This window comes from Aptenodytes patagonicus, chromosome 1 (assembly GCF_965638725.1).
Source record: "Aptenodytes patagonicus chromosome 1, bAptPat1.pri.cur, whole genome shotgun sequence".
In the NCBI taxonomy this organism is placed as follows: domain Eukaryota; kingdom Metazoa; phylum Chordata; class Aves; order Sphenisciformes; family Spheniscidae; genus Aptenodytes; species Aptenodytes patagonicus.
Window position 1 is genome coordinate 208,436,259 of NC_134949.1, and position 13,079 is coordinate 208,449,337.

A 13,079-nucleotide genomic window follows, 5' to 3' on the forward strand; every position below is an offset into this window, starting at 1 on the left:
TAGATGAGAAATTGATATATTTTATATGCAACCCAAATGAAATGTTTTCTTTAACTAAAGCAGAAGTGCTTCTTCCATCAGCTCCAAAGCAAGCTTCACATGTGCCTGAAGGAAGAAGAAACTGAGTTGTTTAACCTGCCTTGCTATGTTTTCACGTGTGTGATATACCTGTGAATTTCTGCCAGCAGGTCGCACTCTCATTTCAAACTAAAGTGCCAAGCACGTCTCTGTGAGATGTGGACAGCATTTTGTACAGAAGAAGTCTGTGAAGGCAGCACAGACCCAGAGAGGTCCTTTGTTTTGGGCTGGCCCACCACAAACTGTGTGGCAAATTTCAGGTAAGAACTGAGATATGTTTTATTTACCTAGTTACCGAAATATTTTTAGGCTGACAGGTAACGAGACTATCATGGATTCATTTCAGCACCAGTGAAGGTGGGAAGCAGGAACTTACTGATTCTTAAACCAATTCCTTCTACTGCTGTGAGCAAGTCACTTACCCTCCATGCCTCGTCTTCTGTCTCTCTGCAAATACAGCAGTGATACTCACCTTATCACTTAAAAATTTGAGAAAATATGTGATTTGGCAAAGCACTGTCTGTGCTGCAAACTTGCTCAGTGGAAATTCTTTTTTTGGGGTATAATTTGACAAACACCTTGGCTAATTAATAAGATGAACTACAAATAGTAAACAGCCAAGCTAATGAAAGGATCAACGAGACCCTCCTAGGACACTTTTAAACAGAAGAGCTTGTATTGGAAGTAGCAGGAAACATACAGTGAAATACTGACTTTGTCCTATTTCTCTTTTTAATTTAATTGTGCCAAGAAAATGTCAAAATTCCTCTTAAAGCAAAATCTCTGAATTTTAAGAGAGAGAAAGACTTTTGGTCTGTCTTTGCAGCATTGACTGTAGGACACATAGAGGCTGTAGAGGTAATTTCAGTGATTAGGCTAATTTTAGTCTCAGCGGGAGGGCTCTGTCATCAGTTTGGATAAGGGAGGGCGCCGTCCCCCTGAAATCCCAGCTGCTTAGCCACAGTAATTTGGCTGGGTCTTGGAAAATGCATTTTCCTCTTTACCAACAGAGAGCAAAAGCTGACGCATGCAGCTTAATTTGTATGTCACATTGTCCGTATCCAAAAACAATGCTGTGCACAAACTGCTCTCTATTGAGCTGGTTGTGCTGTTTATGTGTTTTTCACTTAATAGTCCTGAAACAAAGCTGAAATTTTCTATTGATTTTCAATTGATCTCTTGCCAATAAACATGAGCTTTGATCTAGAGACAGTACATCATCCTTTATTAGCTATCGGAAAGTAGTTGGGTAGGAAAGCAATAGCTTCAATCAAAATAAAGTCAGAAATTTTGTAGAAGTGAAATTATTTTATGATGTCTGGAGGTACACGGAAAAATCTAAAACGCCACGCAGGAGTCCACAGATGCATATCTGACAGAATTGAAGCAGCCAAAGCAGAATCACATTTTTAATGTTTATAAAGTGCATTCCCCTCACAGCATCATTCAGCAGGTTTGTAGTTCCCTAAATGCCTGCTCTGAAAATTTGAAGAACTTGATTTGCAGAAGCAGCAGTGGGAATAGCAGTTACTCCATCTGGGGCAGGATTTAAATCAAGAAAGTTGAAGCAAAATTAGGTTAGATTCCTTGCACTATCCTATTATTAGCTACATTTAACTGGACCGTTTGTATCCTTGAAAGTGTATAAATGAGATAAAGATAAATGAGATAAGCCTTAAAATGTCCAAAGTTAAACCCTACTAAGTACAATGGGACTTTTTTTCGTTGTGGCTTACGTGTACTTTGTAATGTGGTGATAAACCAAGTAATAAATAAGAAGAGAATTAGAATAGTGCAAGTGGAAAGAAGTCTATATACCTGAGGAAATACCTTTAAACTTTTGAATTAAGCTCTTATTTTAAAGTCTCCTCCTTTGGACATTAGTTTAAGAACTCAACCCATTTCCTACTGAATCCACTGGTAAAGCTTCAACTTCTATGATAAAAACTGGTAACTGGGGCTTTTGATCTCCGTGGCAGGCTTTTCAGTTGATTTTGCAGAGAAACAGATTTTTCATTCAAATCTGGAAAAACCTTTTAGTTTTCGTAGGTATTTATGGAAATTGCAACCAAGAAGCAGTCCATTCCACGGTGGTTTGTACAAGGGCTATTTTCGTATTAGAATGATGGCTGATTTGTCCCTGTTTTTCTACAATTCTTGCAGGTCTGCAGAACAAAAGGAAACATGGCTGTCTTTTTTGCAAAGGTACTTTATTATGCAGTCTTTGAAGACACTGAAAAAAGTCCTGGTCATCTAGACCAGTGATTCCGAAGCTGTGGTACCTATGCCATCATGGTAGATAAGCTCTTTCAAAGTGATATTAAGAAAAAAAAACATCTCATGTCTTCTCCCTGCCAAAGATGGTATGTGCCGTTCGTGCAATGATCACTACGCAAGGAGAGAAATGCTTCCCTGTGCCTGAACATGGCTCAGCACAAAACTGGAGCGATTCCTATCACACATGGTCCCCTCCCTATGCAGTTGTAGGAGCCTCTGCCACCATCGCTGTAGTTGAACCTGGGGCTCTTTTCATGGTGATGGCATCTAAGCAAGCCCAGCTCAGGAACTTCTGCTCTAACCTGTCTGCTGCTTATGGCTGGCTGTATTTTGGTCTTACAAAATGGACCCCAAGCTGGAGGGTGTGGTGGGAGGATTTGCATAAATAGAGCTGTCTTATTTCAGTCAGTGTTTGGATGGAAAACTACTAGTGGTGGGTTTGTTTTCTGGTCACCTAGTTCTGTTGGTTGAGGTTTGTATCTTTATCTGATTCTTCAGAGTTCCTGGGGTTGTTTAAATCATCCTTGCTGGGGATGATTTCTAATTTACCCTTCTCCTGTTCAGCCCTTTGAACTGGTCCATACAACGGGATGTAACTGATTCCAGTAGGAGCCTGTACTGCAGACTGAGGCATCACAATGATGGGTAGTTTTAGCTTGATTTTTTAAATCCAGTTTCTCTGCTGCTTACACTGTTTTCTACCATGAACTTTAATACAACAGGGCATTACTGGGGGCCACAGTCAGCATCCCTTCCAGATACTGCTGGATGCTTTCTTGTCCTCAGAGATCTTTCTACTGCAGTACATCTGCAAACAATCTGCTGCTTATCCAGTTATTGCTTGATTGCTATTTAAATCTCCATCTTGCTATTTATGTTTACAATATTAAAAATGTACTTGTTTTGTACTTGTTTTGTCAGTCGAATAAGAGAAGAGAAGGAAAAAGACTATCCTAAAAGCATTCCTCTGAAGATAATTGCAAAGGACATGGGAACTTGTGCATATGTAAGTGCTCTTGAGCTAAATGGGTGTCTAAATCCACATCACCTATGAGTGCTAGTCACCTGTAAATCCTTTGGATATTGGGAGGGTTCCTTTGGGTTGCAACCTCCTTTAAGGATCCAGCCCTTTTAAAAGACTCGGCATATGCAGCCCTGAAATGTTTTTTTCCTGTGTTTAATACATGAGTTCCTTTTTAAAGACAGTGTGCTTGATAAGAAATACTGGTTCTGGCACACAAACTAAAGACTGTACAGTGTGAAGTCTCAAGAAACACCTCTAGTGGAACTTACGCATAAGCATCTTCAGAAATGCCAGTACAGCATACCCTTTTTTTGCTTGTAAACCTGATCTAAACCCACAGCTGCCTTCATTCAATTCTGCAAAGTTGCAACGTTTTATTGTTTATAATGATCATAAGTCAGTAAAGCTGTGTATATGAACACCCTGAAATTGCCTTAAGCATGTTTTTCATCAATTAACTGATGTTGGTAAATTTATAGGCACAAGGTAAATTGGTAAAGAAAGGTCATCCACAGGGTGATTTGCACCTTTTTTACTAAGTCATTTTTAACCAATTTAAACTAAATTCTTGTATGTAGCCAGTTCCCTAGGGATACCCTAGCATTCAGTGATAATCCACCCGTTCTTCCTCTGCTTCTTATACATTTGTCCTTTCTTTCTAACTGTGCTTTTAAGATCTGTATTTCATGCTCAGAAGCCTAGCATTTGCAAAAAGAGCATTTGCAAAAAGAGCATTTGCAAAAAGAGCATTTGCAAAAAGAGCATTTGCAAGGACACGAGAAATTTTTACAGAGGTTACACTTCATTGGAGGTCTTTGCCCAACAGTGAATCTCCACTTAGAATTCTGTATTTGCATAGATGTAAGCATAAAGGAGTCTACCTTTTTTCAGAAAATCATCATTAAGGTAAACAATAATAGTTAGAATTGCCAGGTTGCTAAGACAAATGTTAATGAACGATAACAATAATTGTGATAGTTCAAATGCAGGACTGCAGATCAAGGTGTGCTCAGGTGTAAATGTCTGTAAATCATACATGCATTCACGTGTTGCACTCTTGTACCAGGGTTTGTTTGGGTTTTTTTTAAATGTCTTTTCTCCTTAGCTATAATTATCTTGTGCCAAATATGGTATCCTGATAGTCCTAGAAACGACACACTGTAGTCTAGCTATTATCAGTAATAAAATAGTGGAGGAGCAGATGGAAACTTTGTGATGCAAATAGTTCTTATGACACTGTGGTCCCTGTGCTACAGCAGCTGGAGATGCCCAAGAATTATTTCATTTTTGGAGGGTAGGGAAGGCTGAACACAAGACACAAACCATTTTATTATATTCTAGCCAAGAGCAAAACTTTTGCAAATGTGCTGACCTACTCCTGAGAGCCAGATGCCATTGCTTCAGGCAAATGTTAATTTTTTTATGGTATGAGCATTCAGATATGTCCTGAAGCAAGATATACAGTATTCTCACTATTTTCCTTTGATTGCCATGGCAGCTTGTTACCGTCAGAGATTTACACAAATGTACAGCTCAGACCTTTTCTAAATGCAAAATGTCAGGGGTTTGTTTCACCTGCACATCCTATAGCCAGTATAAAATTGATATGCTACACAGGGGAGCAGGGTATAGCAAACTGTCTTGGGACTGGCAGTGAACACTTGCATCCGGACTCTGCCACCTTCCCTTCTTTGGGCCACTGGATATGCCTGGGTGGTTTTTTGCAGCAGGCATGCGTTTGTTCTGCCAGGGCTTTAGGCTGGCCATGAACCAGCTGCAATCCAAAAGCTGTGTGGTCTTGTTAGCAGAGCCAAACTAACATGCCTCTGAAGAGGGCTTAGTAACTTGTGCTTGATGTGTGGGAGCTGCTTGTCGGCTTGGAAGTGAGGCCAGCGTGGGTGTGATGGTACAAGCAAAAACCACTCTGGACACGCTCTCCCCACTTGTTTTTGCCTCTGCAAGGTGGTGGCAGCAGTGCTGCCACATCCCGGTCGTGCTGAGGATGCAGTCATTAATCCTGGTGTGTTTGAAATGCGCTGCCCTCTATAAGAGCAACCCATGGTGCAGAGGTACAGAGCATGGCCCAGCTGTACGGGAGTAATACTGGTGCCAGGCAGCAGGTGCCGAAATTTCACTCTGGAAAGACTGCTTTGTGGAAAGCGGCACTTCCTTCAACACGAAGCTCAGCACTTCATGCTGGTCACCGTAGCTATTTAGAAAGCAGTATTTCTGCAGATCCATGCTTTTCCATACTGTCGATCAGCAGATTCTGGAGGATGCCGGAGAGGTAGCATTTTAACTGAATGAAAGATTACCCACAGGAAGTGTTTCTGGTATTAAGCCAAATCTAGCTTTGAGAAGTCTGTGTAGAAAGTGGCAAAGGATCTAGAGATGAACAGCTTGTGTACAGTATTTTCTTGCCAGGGAGATCCTTAATAGAAAAGGATGGAAATGATTAACAATTGATACGAGAACCTCTTATTTCACTGAAAACCTCATTTTTTTCAAAGGAAACTTGTATGCTTTTAAATTAATCAAACCATTAGGTTTCCCTCATGCAGTGTCTAAAGTGCAGTTAGTGGCTGTGTCTTTTTGCATATTCTAATGTGGAGGTCTTGTCCCCAGTAATCATGGCACTCTCCCATCTGATGGAGCTGTTGGGGAAGTGGGGGGCAAATACAGAAAGTATGTGACAAACCAGAGGAATCAAACCTCTGGGTCTTTATCTATGTAGTATAACTTATTTATCAAGTAAAATTTTAACAGGATACTCTCCATTTTTCAACAGTGAATTATGCAGAGCTATTGCACTTCAGATACTTTTTGCAAATGCAAATTTTTAATTCCACTTTCTCCTTCTCCTTTTTTCTGTTCACAGTCAAAAACCCTAAGTGTAACCAATGTTGATACAGCAAATGATGTAATTCTTATGGCCCTGCAGCAGCTGGGAATTAACGTAAGTCCTTGCACCAGTTTTAATGAGTCTTTTTGTAGTCATTTTAATAATCAAATCTGCTCTCGCACTTTTTCCAAGTTATGGATATGAACATTAATTAAATCCTTTAATCATAGCAATTTCAATGTTGTTGAAATGAAGCAAAAGTGCCTAGCTAATATATAGACCTCCAGAGATCATCAAGTGCCTTAAAAGTTTTGAGTAAGTCTCTCATCCCTGTAAGGGATCTGTCATGTTTGAAGTTTCTTTTAAATCTGTTTTGCTGATGCCTAAGAGGAGATACCTTGACACAAGAAGTGAGAGTTTGATACAGCTCCTTTTGCATACTTCACTGTGAAGAGGAAACCTACTGACCTGCTTGTTAGTTGGTTTGAAAATGTGCAAACATGCATGATCAGCTGTGTCCCCAGATGACAAGTACAAGCACTGCTCTCAAGTGTCCAAATCGGACACTCTAAATATCCATGGACCTTTAGTGTCATGTGAGATATGAATGTAACTGAGTGATTGCACAGAATCTGAATGCATGCAATTTAAGCAATGACCTGAAACTGTTTTGGAAAAAGGCTTTTACAGGACTTACGATAATGCAGGATAGTGCACCAAGTAGATGCAGCGATTTCTAGTAGGTCAAGTACTGCCTCAACTGGTTCCCTTTGCTCTAAACTGGACAAGGTAGTGCCTCAGGTGTAGTAATGAATCAGTGCCAGGGACAAGAATTCTGGCTCCGTTATTCTGTTTCTCTCATTGTTTCACAATGTGGCTCCAATCAACACTGATGGTCATAGAAGCTCCTGGATGATAGCTTTTTAACTGGCCTGTCAGTCTGCTGCGTGGGTAACAAGATTTTTTTAAAATGTCTTAGTCTTGATGTATATGTTGATCTCATTGTGTGGAATCTGACAAGTCTTTCCATACCACAGCCCTGAGTGTGAAGAGTCAAATATGACCAAATGCCACTCTTGTGCTTCCCCGGGGCTTCCGGAGACCCCCCAGCAAAAGTTAGAGTAACCTCAGAATTTGCCTTCCCTAGCATTTATTATCACTAATTTATACAGGCTTTTAATGTATCCAGGGGCCTATTCTGCTAGCTTGGTATTTCCTAGGTACAGCAATTTCTGTCTGTCTGTCTTGTTATGGCTCAGACATCCCATTTACACCAGGGCTGTGGCTCTGGCCCGAGCTCAGGATCCAGCAGTCTATCCAATTAAGGTAGCTCTGGAGTTGATAGAGGGACTGCAAGGTGAAGAGGATAGGATGTGTGTTAAAATCCATCCCATTGTCTACCCCAGTCTGCACCAAAAATCAAGAGACTGTGCTATATTACAACTGCAAGTCTTTACTATGGTGTGTTTCATTTTTACCCATTTTATAGGTGTCATTTGTACTTCTTCATTTTGTGTAGAGAAAAAATGGGAAAATGGTAGTATTGGAGGAGAATATTTTGTTTCAGATGAGCAGGAGGAGGAGCTGGTTAGGTTTCAGCTTTGTGTTCTTTTGTATGTATCACAATCAACCCTTTCCTTCTCTTTACATTTTTATTTCGAGTGGAAAAAGAATGAAAGCCATCTGAAAGATGTAAAATCTTGCCTGCAGAATTATTTTCCCAAGTAATATACCACATTTTTTTCACTGCATCTTCATAGCATAGAGCCTTTTTCATTAGAGGCATATCATAAGATTAGCAATAAAATCAAACAAGCTAAATAAATTAAGCTGTAGCCTGTATATCAATCAAACACCCAACCCCCTCGTAGGATTGTTCTGACTGCGAGGAAGCTTTTCCTTATGCGCTGTCTCAAGGTTTCTTATTTATGTCCAGAGAGAACCACTTGAAAGGAGCTCTACGGCTTTTCAATGGCAATTATAAAAACTACATTTCACATGTTGTGTGATTAATGGGGCTATTACTTTGGCTGAGTTCACTCTGGTTTAACACATCAGGGTTTTTCCCTCTGTGGTTTGTCTGGTAAAATGACAACTAGTTCGTGCAAAATGGCATTGATCATCTGTTCCAAATTACCAGGTGGGGCAGAAAGAAGGGCCTTGGGTTTCTAAGTACACTTGCTGATTTTTCTGGGACAGTCACCTTTATACTGACCAATAGCCTCATAAAGCCCATAAAGGACAACATTTGCAATCGAGAGATGAGCAGTATGCCTCCTGAAACTGCTCTTACTAGCTCTTCCCCTTCCCTTGCTTCCCCTTCACAGCAACGAACCCTTTCATATATATATTTAAAAGGAAAAGTAAATACCCTTTCTTGTGCTCCTCAGCTGTATTTATTTGCTCCTGGCTGCTTGCCCTGAGGCATCAGAGACGCCTCCAAAGCCTATTTATTTTCCTTCTGCCCCCTGCTAGCTAACTTAACAGCAGTGCTAATATGGGCCAGAAAGCTCTGTCAGTCAGAGAGCAAACTGTGAGGGCTTTATTGGGTGTATCAGCATTACACCAGGTGTGTGCAGCAAGTAGAAAGAGTCTCAAGAGCTTTGGGGACACTGGATGAAGGTCCAGACAATGCAGGATGGTAGGCAGATCTGTTTAGAAGGAGGTAGGATTTAATTTTAGAGCTAAATAAATACTGTCATGAGGTATTTATCACCTTTTGTAGCCAGAAAACTTTTAGACTTTAATTGTCCTGATTTAGCAGTGTCAATGAAAAGGGATTTAAGGTATGATAGATCACTTTTCATACAGTGTGTTTATCCACTTGCTATCACCTTTTGTCCTGAGAGTGGTTTATATATTAAATGTCATTCTTTTTATCTCTATTGTCTCACCGTTGTACCTGAAATATTGTACTGGTCTTCAGTTAAACTGCAACATTGACTTATTCTAAAGGCAATATTTAGAATTTGCTTTCAAGTCAGCGGTTTTACACAGCTTTTCCCAAAGAAGTTCACGTTCTCCAATCCTCTGGAAATTGTCTCCTTTGATGTAAATTTATCCTCTCCACTGTAAATTTTAAAAGAGAGCTCAGCAATCTTAAAGCACCATCCAGTGCTCCCAAGCCCTTCCACACAAAACGGATGCACAAAAGGGCTGACAGCAGCCCTATGAGGAGATTTTGGGGCAGCGTTGAGTGCCAAGAGCCCCTTGGGTACCATCCTCGCCTTGGCATCATCAGTGCGGGCTGATGCCTCAGGCAAAGGTGCTCCTTCCCTGCTCTCCAGCACAGGGCACGGGATGCTGTCGGCTGGTGAACCTGAGCTGCGTAGAGGAGCTGGAGAGATGGTGGAGCAGAGGTCTCAGGTGTGAGGCTGGGGGTGTCTGTGTGCCAGAGCATGTCCCGGAGGATGCGATTACCCTGGTACTCAGGACAGAGCTGAAGGGTCACCTTAGCTCACACAAACTGCCCGCTGTCTGCCACACGCTCTGCAGCAGGCCTCCGCTTCATGCTGCTTATCTGTAATCCCTCCAGGGGATCAGACCTGTCTCTCCTTGGGGCTGGGTGCTGCTCAGCGCCAGCAGGGAGAAGCGGGGCACAGAGGTGCTGGGGGCCAGGAGCAGCACCTGGGGCTGGAGGTCCCCTCCATGCTGGGGGCTGCCTCATTTCCAGCCTCCTGGGAGTGGGGGGGCACGCGGGCCGGGGACCAACTCAGCTGTGTGGTGGGGGGGAGGGTCTGGCATGGCTAACGTCTTGGTCTGGCCTCAAAAGCAGTCCTGAGTCCTGGCAGGCTGTGACCTCTATCCCTCTGCTTCCAGGAGCAGTGAAAGAACTGGGGCAAATCTCCCCCTTTTCCTTCAGAAATGACGGGCTCCAGCCCCTCTTGCTGCTCAGAGCTGGACCCTGGTCACATAGACCGCATTGCACATGACGGACACAATTCAGAAGCTTTTGCAGTGCCCAAATTTGCCACCAGCAAAGTAAAGGGGGTTCCTTTGACCCTGCTGGCAAGGTGCAGATTATCCTTATATTGTGAGAAACCTAACACGAACCTGTTCTTAATGGCTGACAAACTTATTCTTAATTTTGGTTTTAAAGGGCTGTGAAAAAGACTACAAGCTGTGGGTGATTTCAGGAAGAGAAGATGCTCCTTACCCTCTTATTGGTAAGTTCTTGACATGGTTTTGTTTTTCAGCATTCACTCCGTTTGTATTTCTTGCTTCCTTTAGCACTAATGAGAAGACTGAAATTCAGTTTCCTCTTTTGTTTTGTTTTTCCCGTTTTTTCTCTTACTTCTCTGTCACGCAAGTTTGCCTATTTGGGGAGCTAGTCAGATGCTGATCCTTTGTTTTGAAGAGCAATTGTCTGTTTGTGTCCCTAAGAGGTTGAAAAAGTTCATTTCTGCCCCAATTTTGCTGCGTGAGCCTCAGTCTTTCTACAGAGTCAGCCTCTCCACTCAGTCACCTCCTCTCCTGGAACCGGTCCAGCTTTACCATATTTCTTCCTACACTTCCATAGCATTGTTTACTTACCTCCTCAGCAAAACTCAGCAGAGTTTTGGTAAATGTTCTGTTCTTCCGCAACTCAAGTTAACTGATTCAAGAGGTCCTTTCCAATTCTCTATTTCTCTTACTGGCTGACAGCTCCCCTCTGATTAGGAGCAAATTATTGCTTATTCACTTTCTAAAATGCTTTTCGAAACATTTCCTCCTCAGGAATCAACCCAAAGCTCAGAAGTGATTGGATGGAGTGATTTGATTTTGGCCCATGATTCACTGAGAACAAATCCCTTCCTGTTATTAAGAACCTTCCCCTGTAAAAGCCTGGCATTACTTGTGCTATATGAGTTCACAGATGATTAGAACAGGAAAAAATTGTGGATTTTCTGTTTTCCTCCTGCAAATCTAACCCCAGTAAATCTTAGCATTCCTTCTTAAAGCAGCCTTAGCTACAAATGCTTTGCTGGAGTCAGACAACATTAATATTTATAAAATGTCTAACTTGTGCACCTTATAGACAGTGCAAACTGTTTTGTCTTTGAAACATACCAGACTTTGTCTTTCTGACTATTATGTGTAGCTTCTTCAGATAAAATCACAGCCGTGGTTTTAAACATAGAACCAGAGAATTCAGAAATGGGAAAGGCCTTTCTAATTGACTGACTCTCTCTCACTGCAAATTCAAGTTACAATCCTTGGAAAAGAAGAATCTGATATAAAACTGATGCTGTTCTTGATATTTATGCAAAGGTTTATTAGGTAAGGCCAGCTTTTATCATAGGTAGACATCAGCAGCAGAGTTTGACTGTGCTTCAGCTTCACACTACCTATAATTTCAAATAACGTCTATTCCACTATCAGTGTTCAAGTCTAAGTGCAAGTTAACTAAAACATCTTAACATTGCACCCATATTTAATATATTTCAAATGCCAGGTCTTTAGACAAGTCCGAAAAATATCTTTCTGGTGGCATTTTTGAAAGCTCCTCCAGAAATGAATTGCCTCTGTGTAGTCCCCAAAGATGCTGGTTAATGCCGAGCGTAGCTCATTTGCATTAGCCCTGTGATTAACGTTTCCTTCCTGTTCCAGCCTCAGACAGGAACTGTAATTGTGTCTCGTTTGACTGAGTTGATGGCTGTTGCGTGGAGAGGGGAGGAAGATCACTTTCACACTGGATTTTTTTGGTTTTGCATGCTCAGCAAAAATTTGATAGATGACTGCTCCCAAAATCTCATTTCTTGCCAGAACCATATGAGTAACCAGTACCTAAACTTTCAGTGTCAGAAGTAAAGCAATAGAAAGAATAAACACTGAATTCAGAAATAGTCACTTGTATTTTTTCTGATGGGCTTTTATGTGATACAGCTGTAATAGGTCTGATTTTACTTTTATGTCTGTTTAACTACACTGCACACAGTAACTCCGTATCTGCCAGTGTATGATTTATGCCAGTGTAAATATGCAGAAAAGCGTCAATTCTGAGATTACTGAGAGAGAAGGTGCTGCAGGCCAGCATGCAGAATCTGCTTTTCGTCCAAGGCAGATGGAGTTTTGCAAGTCTCCAGTCAATCCAACACAGATTATTATGATTTCTCTTTGAACAGGACATGAATATCCCTTTGGAATTAAAATGAGCCACATTCGCGACGCTATGCCCCATGGATCAAAGCACTGTGCCTGCCCCAGGCAGCTTCAGGGGTCCTTCTTGACAGAGCAGCTGCCCCAGGAGCTGCAGTGCCAGTTTGTGCTGAAGCCAAGCCGCCTGGCCGTGTGCCAGCAGCTGAACGGTACGTCGCCCCGCTTGCCCCAGTGTCGTTCACCCACAGCCTGGCTACCTCCCTGGTTCTGCTATAGAAAGCAAACGTGCCAGGATGGGGGGAGGGTGGAAAGCAAAGAGGAGCACGCAGATGTACCTTCCAGCTGCACGGGGGATTTTGCAATGTAGCTCTCCCTGATTTGAGTGTGCTGTTGTATGTGTGTCATCTTTGTAAGTTACATTTTGACAAGCTGCCTGTCAAATGGTTGTTCTAAAACCAGCAAAAGAAAGACAAGCTCTCTCCCCTGCAATTTTTTGTAAGTCTATTAGCTGAGCTTCTCTCTGCAGCCCTTGCCGTGCTCTGTAGCAAGGCAGGGTGGTTTTATGGTTCAGGAGTCAAGGCTTGACTTCAGCACAGAATTCCCATGCAGCATTTGTCAGCATCCTTTATCTCAACAAGGTACTTAGGACTACACACCTGCCTCACTGGGACCCTCACATGGCAACGCCTAGGCATGTACTTGAGTACCTAGATGAAGTGAGGGAATACAACGTCTTTATTTCAGTTCTCTGAGTAAAATGAAGACAGTAATATTTTATGT

At 42.0% G+C, this 13,079-nt stretch overlaps 1 protein-coding gene across 1 annotated transcript in view; it reads left to right on the forward strand.

Moving 5' to 3' along the window:
• ARHGAP20 (Rho GTPase activating protein 20) overlaps nt 1-13,079 on the forward strand; it is a 63,905-nt gene that overhangs the window by 35,363 nt on the left and 15,463 nt on the right. Inside the window, 6 exon segments of the mRNA XM_076328162.1 lie at nt 189-338; nt 2,242-2,283; nt 3,277-3,361; nt 6,258-6,335; nt 10,321-10,387; nt 12,326-12,508. Coding sequence (XP_076184277.1) covers nt 189-338; nt 2,242-2,283; nt 3,277-3,361; nt 6,258-6,335; nt 10,321-10,387; nt 12,326-12,508 — 605 coding nt within the window.